Below are 14,892 nucleotides of genomic sequence, written 5' to 3' on the forward strand. Positions count from 1 at the left end.
GATCTGTTACAAAGTTTTAGCAGGGACTCAATGAATTTTCAATGTGTAGACAAAATTTTAGCTTAAGTTCCAGGGTTAAATGTAGTGTGTGCATGTTTTATGTTTGTTTGTTTTATGGTGATTTTAGTTTACATACTTTTTTGAAGACAGAACAAAACATTTTTAGTGCCTTAAATTGATCACAAAACTGTATTTAGCTTTTCCACAATGTCGTTTCATGACTATTTATTTCAAGATTTTTTCAGCACCAATGTTCAACCAGTGTTTCTTTCTTTTTTGTGGTATTGTAGGAAGCAACCACAGAAAGACAGAAGATGAAAGCTCCTATTCCCAACTTGGTTCTCTTGTATGCTACTCTGACTCAGAGCTTGAAGGTTGTAACCAAAAGGGGATCAGGTAAGTAAATCTTTATCTCTGGTTACAATGTGGCTTGGTAAGAAGTGCTTAATGTTTGCAAGTATGTACTAGGATGTTGTTATGGTGGTTTGGAATATAGTTAAGAGGATTTCAAATTCTGCAGCAGAAAGAGTTGGCAGCTTCTATATATTTTTAGACTTTGTGTCATGTGGACTTGATGAAAAAAAATCAGATACGTAATGTGAAGTGAATACAACCATTCATCTGCTTAAGGAAAGTTATTCCCAGAACTTTCTAACTTACTTAAAAGACTATGTTGCAATCAGTGTTGTTGGCTTACTGAATTTATCTGTTTTACTATATACTTTGGGAAATTAAGATTGTGGAGTTCGGGTTTAAGCAACATCAAATAGATCAAACACATTAAATTTAATAACCATGAAAAGTGAACAGCAAAATGTGTTTTTGAAAGGGATACCTAATATTTGGTTGAAGAGATTAATCCAGCAAAGAAAAATAGTCAGTACTCAGATAGTTGGGTAGTTTTGGATTAATTTTTTCTGTGTCTCACCCTGAAATTCTAATTTTACTCTCTTTGGCTTTTCATTGAATAATGAAAAAAATAGGATACTACTTCTGCAACCTCTCTTGCTGTATTGCACTAAAGAAAACAAAATCCTTAATGAAAGTCTTAATTCCATGTTGTTGGGTTAATGAAAGTCTTAATCCCATGTTGATTGAATTAGTTAATTAAGTTTGTTTTCAGTTGTAAGTTTTCTTTTGGCATTGGAGTGTTTTAGGTAGCTTTTGTTGTGCTGTTCCAGAAGTCTGTCTCTGATCTATTTTTGTGTTTTGGTTGGTAGTAGTTGTAAACTGGTGCTTCGGGAGAACACAACTCTTTATACATTTTTGGCAACATCTTAAATTATACCTCGCATTTTCAATGGATTATATTTCTAACAGCAGAATGAAACAGATTATGTCTCTAATATTTTAGTAGCTGGAAATGTTGATGTAAAAGGCAAATGTTGATGTGGAAGGCAAATATGGAGTACTACTACAAAGTAAGGTATTTCTCAATGAAAACTTGAGATTAAAGTATATTTGAGGTTATTTAAACTCAAGAAAACTGAAATACACAGACTGTGTGCAGAGCGAAGGATCTGGCAATGGGTTGATGTGTTTATAGGATGCTGTAGCCTAGATAGATCATTTAGATATCCTTTGAATGTGTCTGGCTAAGATTGTTCTGTTTAAGATTTAATACTTCTGAGTTTTAAGTCAAGGCCTCCTAATCCAAATTTAGTAGAAACATTGTTGATCATCTTAAAGTAAATTTTACAAAGACATCCATTTTTAAGGAGCTAACAAAAGTCCAGCCAACACCTGTTACTTAAAAGTGACAATTATAAGAACTTGGATTGTCTTTGCATTTTATTTCATAAGTGTTTGCCTGTATCCTCTTCATCAGATTAACCAATGGAAGGAAAAAATGGTAAATATACAATTTAATTTATGTTTGGGAAAGTAATATAATTGCTGTCCAGCAAAAGAAAAAAACATACAAAATGTTTCAAGATATCTAGAATGTGTTTTCATCCTGGTGCTGTATTAAAAAGGGAAAACTATGATGGAAATCTTTGGATCATACCTTACTGTAACATGGGGTCTTGATGTTTTTGCATGAAATCTGCTTCTCCTGTATAAAGCTTCAGTTAGATGTATCACCAAGGGGGCAGTTTGTTACACTGTGTGTGCAAAGGAGAAATGTCTGATTTACTGAAATCTCAGATCCTTCTGCCTTTGGCCATGTTGCTTTGTGATTTTAGATTTGAAGAAGTTCTTCAGTGGTAGGTGGACTGTAGTAATGTGTAGTGCTTCTTGGTTTGCTTTTGTTGTTTGGCTTGGGTTGATTTTTTTACCTCCCTTGGGTGCTCAGGGGGGCTATTTTTGTAATCCTGAAGTGTTTCTACAAGGAAAACCTTATTTACTTTAACAGAAGTTTTAACAAAATAAGATTGAATCACCTGTACTGTGAAAATATAGATGGTTTCCTAAAGTTAGTGCAACTCATAATTAGAAGTAGGAAAAAAAAATCAACTTGGAAAGTAGAACTCAAGTTTTATGTTAACCAGAGGCAGAGCATGGTGAGGGCATGGTTTACATCTCTTCAGTCAGTTCTACTTGTGAGTGCATTTTGTCCTTGAAATGTCACCATGAAAGCAAAGTGACTAGCAAGAAAAAATAAGAAAAAAAAGAAAAAAAAAGTAAATTTTTGTACTTATGAATTGTTAGAAACATGGATTTTCAGTATCCACCTTTTCAAGATGTATTGCTTTTATTTACTTCCTTCTCTGTTGTAAATTACAGGAATATAATAAAGAAGTTGTTGCATTACTATGCTAAATAGTTGTTCTGATTGGGGCTTACTCCTTCTAATTCGCTTTTGTTGATCCTATTTCTAATGACCAAACCTAAAACCACAGATCTTGTGTTATTTATTTATTTATTTATTCAGTTTATATATTTTCATACATATTACATATTTTAAATATATTTATTGAATATATATATATTATTATATATTTTATGTTTATTTTGTATATTCAGTATTTGATATTAAAAAGAGATCTGTCCTTGAAAATATGTCTTTGCAATACTGCCAGTTGGGTTTTTCCTGATAAAGTACTTCACCTCTTTTCTAAGTTTATTTATCAGCTGTGCTAAAAGGATAGTGAATAAAAGTATGAGTTTCTCCATCTGGTAGAGATATATTCCCAACCACTTCTCTTATTTTTCAAGAACATGAAAACCTACCTTCAGAAAGTCATTTTTTTAAAAATGCATAGCAATTCTGACTGTCTATTGGCTTTCAGGACTGAAGTTATATCATATAATTAGGTGTGTGTGAAAACAATTAGAATCAATATAGTATTCTTGGTTTTGTTTGTTTGAAAAGAAGGTTAAAAAGACTTTACAATAGAAGAAATCTTAGGTTGTGCTGCATTGGGTTAGATCTCTGATCTTGAGAGCAGTCCTTATCCAAAGCGCTTAAATTAAATTACTTAAAGGTAGTCTTTGAATCTTTCTACTGCTGTGTGCTATGAATCAGTTAAATATAATAATATAGGGAATAAAGGGAACAGCATTATCAAATATTTATTACATTAGCTAGAAAACATATTTTCAATTAGTTTGCTCACAGCTTTTCAACTTACCTGTTTAACACTTTATCTTGTATGATTGTGTTTCTATCTGACAGAAGATATTTCTTTTTTTTCCCAGTTAATGTTTTAAATAAGTTCTGAACAGTTTCAAACTACTTTTTAATAGACATTGGATTTCTTTTACATTGAGAGCATGTGATGACTGTGCTCATTACAGGAGAATGGATGGGTGAGCAGTTGTAGCAACAATTCCATTACTATGTACTGATGATGCTCGAAGCTTCTTCTTGATCCATGTATGCAAAAGACTTAAGCACACCCTAACTTCTCCTGTAAATTATAATTGACCATACAATACCTACAGGTTGTAATATTTTCTCAAGAAAGAAAGTATTCTTTGCTGCAGGCTTCCCTGTTCCAACCACTAACTTCACAGTGGACGTCGTGTTTATTAATTGGGTGTTTCAGGTATTCAGTGAAGCCTCACTGAATCGGAGAGACTTCAGAGCCTGCAACAGTAACTGCAAAGAGGAACTTTCATTTGGCACATAGTAGATCTCAGATAAGATCTTCTAAATGAAAAGCTGACTCTTGTGCTACTTCTCAGCTCCTTCAAATATCTTAAAGCATCTTCCTTCCTGTCTGATCACTGTGATCTGCTTGATGCAAAGGAAGAATAAATACTTAAAGCCTACATATTTTGATTCGTTCAGCACATAGTTTTACAGGAATTGATTTTTACAGGAATTGACTTAAACTTCAAAAATATAGAAATTAATGCCTGTTTCTTAGCTTGAAACCAAACTACATATACATTTGTGATATGCCTAAAAAGTTGTAGATTTACTTTTTGTGGAGTTCAGTTCAGTCCTTGATAGTATTTTGGGAACTTTATGGTAATGCATTTCTAAATGTTTTCCTTTCAGTGATTTTAACCTGAAATTATCCAGTTTCATGGTTTGAACTAAATTGTTGATTTTTTTTAAAGTCATGTGGTTTTACATCCATAGAAACTTAGATTTCTAAAAGTCTCTTCTTTAGAGGTTGAATGGTATTTGATCACTTACTTGCGGTGAATAGAGTTTTGGCTTATGAATTATTTAATATTCATCAAAGAGGAAGTAGGTTAGGAAAGAGAGCCTTATGCTGATGCGTATAGACTTTTTTCCCTATAATATATATGTTAAATGAACTACTTGAACACTTCATTGCCATCTGGTGGTTTTTTCCAAGGATGCTGAATAGACAAAAGAAAGGTTTAGGAATTTTTTTTTTTTTTTTAAATGTGGTAAAAGGGAAAATGTGGGGAAAAAGTAAGAAAAGAGATTTTATTACATAAAACCAATTATGAGCTGATCAGGACATTCAGGCAGCATTGTTGTATTCGCTTTTTTTCACGCTCAGATTGCCTAATAACAATCTGGTTGCCTTGTATCAAAAGTGGTGAGAGTTGTTATTACTGCCTCTAATTTTCTGATTTTCTACAGATTATTTTGCATTATGAGTCATTTAACATTCTGTGTTCAGTTCTGCTATTGTTAATAGAAATTTTCTTTTCTAGATCAAATTTATTCTATGATGGAATGATTTAGCTGGAAGGAAAATGATGGGATTTTGGGATATGTATGAGATTCTTCACATCATTATGATGAGACTTGAGTCTAGATACATATTTTGTCGTGTAGCAGAAGATTACTTCTCTTTCTAATGTCTAGTATTTTTGTGCCTTAGCTATTATTACTCAGTATGGGTGGTTCTTGTTGTTGCACTTGGATGAAAGATCAATATTATGAAAATAAGGTAGTAAAGACTTCGAGATGGTATCATTGAATTTTACTATGTTTTTGTAGGAGCAAAATATTAATTTTAATGAGGTAAAAATAATTCAAGAGTTTTGTTATAAAAGTAGTGGAATTCTGAGAAACAGACTGGAAATATATACTAAAATCTCAAATAGTTGTTCTTTAAGAACTATATGAAGATATTCTTCTAAATTATGGCCATCCATGAATTTTTATGATTTATTGCTCGTGAAATAATAATTATATTTTCGATCATAATAACGTATGTATAAAGAATATCTCTGCATTAAAAGACAGCTGCTGGTTTTTGAATTTTTTTTTAAGTGGAAGCATGTCTGTGCAATATAGGCCTTAACATCAACAGAGCCAAGATTTTGCACCTCATGAGAAATGTCATAATGAGAACGCAACAATGTCATTATAAAAAAAATAAGGAATATAAGTAAGTCAAGGGAGTATGAGAACACTTTGCATCTAGGAGCAATTTTTGAATTAAGTTTACTCATTTGTGCTTAATCATTGAATTGTCACTATTTTACAGAACATATTTATTTATATATATATAAAATCCAGTTTACATGACCAAAAACAGTTTGTGAAATTGCACATAATTAAGTGCTGAGGCTTAGCAGAGATCTGGTACCCTGTATTTGAGTATTTTTATTTTTTATTAATTTTTTTAAGCATTCCAGGTGAGATTTAGTGTCCTAATTGTGTGGTACTACATAAATAGGCCTGTTCTTCTTAGTATCTCCCTTTCGGTAATTCCATTCTGGTTTTAATTCTGCTTGTGTTTTGGTTGCCTAAGTATTTTCCTTTTGGCTTCTTGTCAAAAGGTAATTAGTTAATGGATGTCGTATTGGATCTGGTGTTCACTGAATAGCAATAAGATGGTTCAAAAATAAATTAATGTACCTGTTGTTGTTTTTCTTATACAATTCATAAGCAGAACGCTCACATATAACGTACTCCAGGTCCTGTGAGCTTGGAGCAAAGCAATTACAACAATTAAAGGATATGCTTCTTGTAAACCATAGGAGTTTATGTCAATTGATATTAATGGCTCCTAGCTGTTGTTTTCACTCTGTTACAGGATGTTAGTTTTCCATTATTAATTGATGAGACTTGTGGCTTGTTGTGTGGTTATGCAGAACCTGACATAATATTTAGAGTCTATGTCTATTTGATGTACAAGATTAATTTCCATGAGCAATGACTTTTTGAACTGGAACGATCAAGACTACTGTTATTACTATCAAAACTTTTTTTCCTATCTCTCTGGTGACAGCAAGAAAAAGTATAGTGAATATCAGTCCTAAGCAAATATGTGTGTACCTTTCTTATTGCACTGGGGAACGGAAATATTTTTGCATCATGACCTGATTAAGAAGTGAACCTTGCTTCTTATGAGGATTGTTTCAAAAAACCTCATTTTGAATTGGCACATAAATATGCAGCCTAGTTTATGCTTGTAGCTGTGGGGCTGAATGGGGAAAACTCTGTGAAATATTTTTCTTTTTGAGGGAGAAGAGAGAAAAAGATGAGGCTGAATCTTTACAGTTAGAAATACGATAGAGATAAACAGAAATCCTTGTTTCATTCTCAGGCAACTTTCTTATACTGTGATCTATTAATTCATTCCATATTGATTTTATTAACACTAATATTCTTCTGAGTTTTATCCTAAGAATAAAAGATGTTTTAGTTTTCTTTTTGTACCTGTTTTGTTTTGATTTAAAGATGGTTATTCCTCCCCATTTATGGGGAGTAAATATGTAGTAGAGATTACAGTTTAATTTTTAATGTTAAAACTTCCTCTTCATGGTTGAAGAATTAATTAACTGAGTGTATCCACTTCCTTGGATTTTTCCTAATTACGCTGTAAGATATAGTTGTGTGTTAGTGGAGGAGGGGGTTACTGGCTTTCTTACTTGCACTTTTCTTTTAAACGTAGAAAACCTTCAAAAGCAATACAGTAATGGATTCAACTGAAATAAATGATTTCTTCTTATGCCCTCTGGGAGACAGGCCTAGATGATCTAGAGATGCAAAGATTATGAAAATGCTCTGCCTCCTTCTTCAACACTTGCACTCTTTGTCCTGAACTTTCATTGTCTATTGGAGACAACTGTGAGAGAACTTCTGAAATAATCCACAGAAAGTTTTTACAGCTTGCTATTACTACATGGCACCAGGATGTCAGAAGAGCAATTAGTGTCCTTTAGCACCTCATTTAGACATCAAAAGTATCCATATACCCATCCTGCAGTAATTCTGACAAAGCCATTTACACCAATTTTGGTATGATCCTCAATTTCTTTCTTAGTTTATGAAGGTAAACCTCCATTTGATTATTGTTGGGTGAGAAGGCCTGACTTGCTCTTTGTGAATCAAGAGATACTGGAAGAAAGTAGGAGTGAAGAATCAACTTATTTAGTAAATTTCTGCATATTAAGGAAATTAGAGGGTTCCTTTAGAATATGGTTTTGAACATGAGGTTTGTTTGGTTTTTTTTTTTTTCTGTTTGCTTGTTTATGTCAACAGTATATGGGAAACATTAGATTTTTTAAGAAGAATAATATTTTACAATACTGCATATTTATTTAGCTACAGAATATTTTGTGTTGCACTGCTACGATGTAATTTTCAATGTACAGTTTTCATTTAAAAAATGCTGAATAATATTCTTGATAGAAAGAACACCAAGTTTTGCTTGTTAGCTTAAACAGTGCTTGGGCATGGGGATGGCTTGGCTCCAAAGGTCTCTACTCTGCTTTTACAAGCTAAGGATGCTATTCAGTATGTCAGATGAACAGCAAATATGAGGATTGTGTACCAAAGGGTTGTGGGGAGATTATACTGTAAAGAAAGAAAAAAATATAATTCTCTTCCAATGGAGAATTTGGATAGTAAGGAATGATTGCATCTCAAACATAAATCCTTTGTGACACATTACTTATTTTGGAGACTCTATGAAAGCAATAACTGTTACTTTTCCTGCAAGCATTTATGAACAGGATGGCTGGCATTTTAAAAATAGTTATATGACCTTTTGTTGTTTCTAGGATCCATCCTGATACTTTTCAGAGTCCTGTGAGATTGTGCATAATACCACAGTATGTGAAAGGACTGTCTGTGTTTTAGCAAAGGGTCAATGTTTTATAATGTGCAATATATATTAAGAAATGACTAATGGTAGTAAAGGAGACAAAACAAAATCTGAAGCCAAAAGGACAGTAATAGATATTCTTACATAGTTCGGTCATTGAGTTTTAGTAGCTGCTTAGGATGACTCTTTTCTTCCACAGTCCCTATTTTCCCTGGGGAACTGTTAGTGATTGTTTTACTGATTGGCATCTGTTGGCAAATGGCCTAAAACATTTAAAAGAGCCAGTGACCTCTGATCAGAAATCACTGTTGCAGAAGATTTATTTATTTGAATATTATCCTGTCAATTTTATGTTGAATAATGACTGTGGAGAATAAGAAGGCAAAAAAACCCTCAAGGACAAGTACTGGCCATCTGATGTATTTGTCCCTTTTATTTAAGTGTACTCAGTTGTGAAATATTATTAAAATATAGATATAATAGGGGTGAAAAAAAGTTCTGCCCATTAGAATATATTTTGTTGTTATACCTAGAGGAAATTAAAATTTATTAAATCTGTCCTATTAAAATACTCTCTGACTTGCTCTTCCTGAAGGATAGAGAAAGTGCTACCAGTGCTGCATACACAGATATATGAGAACCAGCTAAGCCTGAAAAGAAGAGGTTGTCCTTTAGATTGAAGTTCTGAATTCTTCATCCATTCTTGTTCAGACTCGTTTTAGCTGTGACGGTCTTTCCTCCAAAAGCAGGATACACAAGCTCTTGTAAGATTTGTATTTTTATAATTTTTTTCAAAGTATTTTTTTGCAATTATGAGAAATATCAGACTGCTGTCATGGTAAATTACAACACAGTTAATGTTAGTGGAGAGATGAGTGCTCCTGTAATTTCATCACCTTGCTCTGAATGCATTACTCATTTCAGGAAACTGTTGGTTGTACAGATACAAAGCAGACAATTGTGTTGAAGTGATCTGAAAATTCATTTAGTGGATTAGCTCACTTCCACAAATGACTCTTTTTCATTCTTGCTGAAAAGGAGCAGGTTTTACTCTCTTTCAAATCTATTTTAATTCCAGTTAAAATACTTCCAATTGATAATTCCAGTTTTGATTACAGAGTCATTTAGGTTGGAAGTCAGCTCTTAATATCATCTAGTATAACCCCCTTGGTTCAAGCAATGGTAGCTACTGCAGGTTGCTCAGGACTGTGCACAGTTGAATTGTCTTCAGGACATTTTCTCTAAACAGTGTCTTTTTAAGAAATTTAGGAAAACCTCCTAAAGGTTATATGTACATGCTGCAGACCCTTTGTTTTTCCAGATAAAAATTTCCCTGAATATACTCATCATGGGTTGCCTCGTCTTCCAGTGGAAACTGTGACACGTTTAGGCTAGTAGGTCTGAATTGCTCTAATGTGGAGTTGCAACATATCAAGAAAACACCTGGAGCTATTGTCATGTCAGGTTCTAAAATCTGAACTACCCGCAAGCAGCCTTAGTTAAAATTTCTTGGTACCTGCTCAGAATGTTCAGTTTCTTTCACAGTAAGATTAGGTATCTCTTGAAAACTACAATATATTGAAAGTCTACTGAAACATGAGACAATAAATGAGGCATGTGTGAAGCTGCATGAAAAAATGAGCATATTTAACATTTAGCATTTTACTTTACTATTGCTTTCCTGCCTCACTTTTACCCATAGTTAATATGCTTATTAATACAAGGAACACACTATTTTTCTTATGGGAAAAGTAATTTGCTAATGCTGGGCATCCTACCTTTGAACACTTTTGTATAATTCAGTATATTTCTTTTTTTTTATGAGGTTTATCATAGCAAGTAAAACAAAGACAGTGACTTTGGGATATTAAAAATAAAAGAGCAGGCCATAACATACCCAAATTTTTTAAAAACTAGCAACATACATGGTTTGGTCAGATCAAAAGAGAGCAGCCAGCAGTAAAGCTATTGTTAATACTATTTTAAAAAAAGTACAAGGTAGACTTGTCTTAAATTCCAAATTTTCTGCTGAATGCCATTGGTGGTATAACCCAGAGTGAATTCTGAAGGCAAAACAGACAGACAGGGAAGAATAATGCAAAATCCCCATATATGTATGTAGAGATATCTGTGCTGTGAGGGAAGGCTCAGTTCCTTCCTACAGATCGTGAAGCCTATGGCGACACTGTTAAGCTTTCACACAGCTGATAGCTGGGGTGCAGCACAGCAGAGGAGGAGGGGAAACATGGAACAGCAGTGTTAACTTCTGAGCCCTTTCTAATCAAACAATCTGAGCCAGGTGTGAGAAGGAGTCAAGCTGTCATTTCTAGAAGTGACTAATGCATAGCTCATGGGTTCACAAGGGGCAGGCCAGCATGGAGGCCAGTGAGTGCATTGCTTTCATTCTGCTGGCTGTGCCAGGCACTTCACACACTCTGCAAAAATATCACTTTTTTTGTGTCGTATGTTTATTTTTGCCATTGGCAGGGTTTAAAATGCAATTTCTATTTTTGTTATTCGAGAGACAAAAGAAATCTTAAACTTTGTATTTTTCTAGGAAATTGAATAAGGGTCAGTAACAAGACATTCTAGTCCAGTAATAAACATTTTTTGAAACAATCATTCAGCAGAAATGCTAGCTGGTATAAATTTACAAATATGCATGCTTTCATTTTTTAGTGTACTCCTTCCTGCGAATTTTTAGCAAAATGGGACTATTAATGGATGAAACAGGAAGCTTAAAACTAGAGAAAGTCTGTAAAAAATCCCATGGCAAACCATGTTTGTCAGAAAATACTTTTTTTTTGTGAGAAATAGCTCTCATGTCAAGGAGAGGAGGAAGAAATTGCTTCTGCTGATAAGGAATGAGAAAATAGGATGGCTTATTTTTTTAATGATAATATTTTTTCTCTATATATTTGAAATATATACCATAAAATCCACTTAAAAGTAATATTTAATATTGGAGATTAGGGAAAACACTTCTTACTTCTTTTTCTCAAATTTTCAAAGTAAATAAATTTATGACAAAAATATTAATAAATTAATATTAATTATTGGTTCCCTTGAAATAGCCACCGTTACTGTTATCTGAACTTTTTTCTTATAATTCCTAGTTAAATTATCATAAGTCTGTGCAATGACATAAAGATAATGAGATGTCATAACAAAAAATAGTTTCACAGGGTGTTATTTATCAACCTAAAAATTTATCACTAAGAGTTTGCTCAACAGTACATCAAAATGCAAGGTCATTGCCCAAACACTTTCACAAAAAAAAAAAAAAAAAAAAAATTAAACTAGTGGACAATTTTCAGGATGTAAGTGACTGAATCTCAGTGTGATTACACTTTTACAATGCCTAGAGAAGCTGTTAGCCCTCCTTCACAACAACACTTCATGAAAAAGCAGCTGTCCTATTATCATCTGACTAGTGTCGTGCTATCTGTAATTCAGGGAAACTGAAAATAAATGAAATTTTATGCATATTTAACTAGCTGGACTGTGTTATTCATTCATGGCTGTGTTTCAGTTTGTCACTGTTAAGTAATGCATGTGTAATAAACCTTTGCATTTGAAAGTAGCTGATACTCATCCATGTACAAAGCGAGCATGTTTTGTGTGTGTCTGGTATTGAAGATGGTTAAAATGCTGCTGTCCATACCAACTCTGCAGTAGATGGTGCATGGAGGATCTATGATGGCTCATACCTACAAATGCTACTGCTTTCACTAGGGAGTATTATTTATTCATTTCCAACTGTGCTTGAACAAGACCATTTGAAAGGATTGCTTTCTCACTATAAAAATATTGCTTGTTTGAAACATCTCAAATTTTTCTTTCTGGTAACTCATGAGATCCAAGGAAAATATTGAAGTCATGTGCTAAGTCTCCAGAAATAATCACTTTTTCTGCTTGATTCAGTGGTTGGTTTTAGTTGTTCTCTGTGAGTCAGTCTTTCACTACAAGTTAGATGAGAAAGAAATTCAGATTCCATAGTACTTTTGAGCCTTTTTCCCATTTCCTTCCTTCTGTATAGATGTACAAGAGGAAAGATGTTAACAGGGTAAGGTAGTTACCCATCACTGGACAGCAAATTGTTAGATGTTCCTGGGCTCAGAAACTCAAGAAAGGGTTTTTCTGTGACAGGATATAGTCATCAACTTCAAGATATTGTCAGTTGTGATCAATAAAGGGTTTGTCTGCTGCACATAACATCCTACATAACTGTAGGCAGTGCAACAACCCTCCTCACCAAAAACATTGCTGTTGAGGATTTTATGTCCAAGTTCTGAATTACTTTTCCTGATAGAGACAGCTGCAAATGTTAGTAAACTATAGGAACTCTTGGAAGTGAATTACTGTGACAAGCTGTGCCATCTGGGAGAGGAATCTGGATAGGTTGGATTCATGGGCTGAGGGCAGTTGTATGGAGTTCAGTAAGTGCAAGTGCCAGGTTCTGCACTTGGGTCACAACAACCCCAGGCAAGCTTGGGGAAGAGTGGCTGGAAAGGTGCCTGGAGGAAAGGGACCTGGGGGTCCTGTTTGACAGCAGCTGAACATGAGTCAGGTGTGCCCAGGGGTCCAAGAAGGCCAATGGCACTTGGCCTGGATCAGCAGTAGTGTGGCAGCAGGACCAGGGCAGTGATTGCCACCCTGTGCTTGGCACTGGTGAGGCCACACCTCAAATCCTGTGTCCAGTTTTGGGCCTCTCACTACAAGAAAAGCATTGAGGGGCTGGAGTGAGTCCAGAGAAGGGAACAGAGCGGGGGAAGGGTCTGGAACACAAGTGTGATGAGGAGCAGCTGAGGGAGCTGGGGGTGTTTGGTCTGAACAAAAGGAGGCTCGGGGTGGACCTTATCACTCTCTACAACTGCCTGAAAGAAGGTGTAGACATGTGGGGGTCAGGCTGCACCGAGGTTGAGGCTGAACATCAGGAGCAACTTCTTCACTGAAAGGATGGTGGAGCTTTGGGATGGGCTGCCTGGGGAAGTGGTAGAGTCACTATCAGGGGAGGTGCTCAAGAAATGACTGGGTGTGGGACTTAGTGAACTGATTCAGTTGGTGTGATGATGTTCAGTCCAAGGTTGGACTCAAATGTTCTTAGGGGTCTTTTCCAACTTTTATGATTCTATGTAATTTTAAAAGTATCTGATTCTCTAATTATTTACTTCCATCAAAGATGCTTTGTTATACTCTGAGAACTTCCCAGTTATTTTCTTTTTCTACCTGCAACTATTAAAAATAATTGAATTTGTTTTATTAGGTTGATTTCATTGATATGTTCACTGAAAATAGCTCTTTATTTTCTCTCCCATTTGCCTGATCTTAATCTCTATGCCAAATTTAATATGGAAACTTTAAATCTTGTCTCTCGCTTAGGGGAAACGTCAGGCATCAATTTCCATCACGCTCTAGAGAGAAGAATAATGTGTTACGTATGCTTTGTTCACAGTCCTTCACTGCTTTGAACAATTCTGAATGACCAGTCACACATGAGAGTAGTTTCTGTTTACATTTACTTCTGTCAAAGCAAAGAAAAACTCTTGCCTTTTCCTCCTACTTGAAGACTGTTGTTGCTGAGTTTCATTGTGTTTGTGGACTGGTTATGGATTTTTTATTTTTAACTGTAGTTAGTTTTGGTATAAGCAGTGCAGTGCTGTATATTTTTTTAAATTTTGGGGTGAAATTGTAATACCTGCTGAACAAGTCTATATTTGACTTGTGGTAAATTGACACAATCTAAATATGAATGATCAAAGTTGCCTGTATATATGAAATATAAACAAATGTGGAGCCAAATTCCATTACCTGGAATCTACCATTCCAGTAACTGGTGTGGATTTCCTTTGCTACAGTTGTTAGTAGAATAATATTGATGTGCTTTTTGACCACAACTGAAGGGTTTTTTTGTATTTATGTGGTTTTGTTGACACAAAGGTTTAGTTATGAACTGAAGATGGCTGTGCCAAGTAATAGTTTAGATTTTTTCAGATTTCTTCTATAGGATAATTCAGGTTGGAAGAGATCTTTGGATGTCTCAGGTTTAAAGTAGGGTCAGCTCTGACATCAGGCCAGATTTCTCAGGACTTTATCCATGTGAGTCTATTAAAACTTCCAGGGACAGAGCTTGCACAAATTCTCTGGGAAACTGACTCAGTTACATATGAACTCTTGCCTTCTGCTAGGAGTCTCAAAATACTCTTTTATAGTTCAGAATGACCTAATGCATGAATTAAAAACTAAGTCTGGTAGACCCAATATCGTAAGAAAATCTGAAAACGGGAAAATAAAGACAAAATCAGCCAGTTGATAACAGGCTTGGTTATCTGCAGTAAAATAAAGAATTAATCTAAATAAAAATAAATTAACTTTTTCCTTAAAAAAAGGCTTTATAATGAAATCAAAAGAAATAATTTAATATTCAATTAGTTCAACTTTATGCATAATTTAATTT

The 14,892-nt window shown here is 34.4% G+C and overlaps 1 protein-coding gene across 1 annotated transcript in view; it reads left to right on the top strand.

Moving 5' to 3' along the window:
* Positions 1 to 314: 314 nt before the first annotated feature.
* Positions 315 to 14,892, top strand: part of IL1RAPL1 (interleukin 1 receptor accessory protein like 1) — a gene marked incomplete at both ends in the record, with an annotated part of 599,815 nt that continues 585,237 nt past the window's right edge. The window contains one exon of the mRNA XM_082278475.1: positions 315 to 396. Within this exon, the coding sequence (XP_082134601.1) occupies positions 315 to 396 (82 nt within the window). The remainder of the gene's footprint in view (positions 397 to 14,892) is intronic.

The sequence above is a fragment of the Coloeus monedula genome (genome assembly GCF_965178545.1).
Source record: "Coloeus monedula genome assembly, chromosome: 3".
Taxonomy (NCBI): Eukaryota; Metazoa; Chordata; class Aves; order Passeriformes; family Corvidae; genus Coloeus; species Coloeus monedula.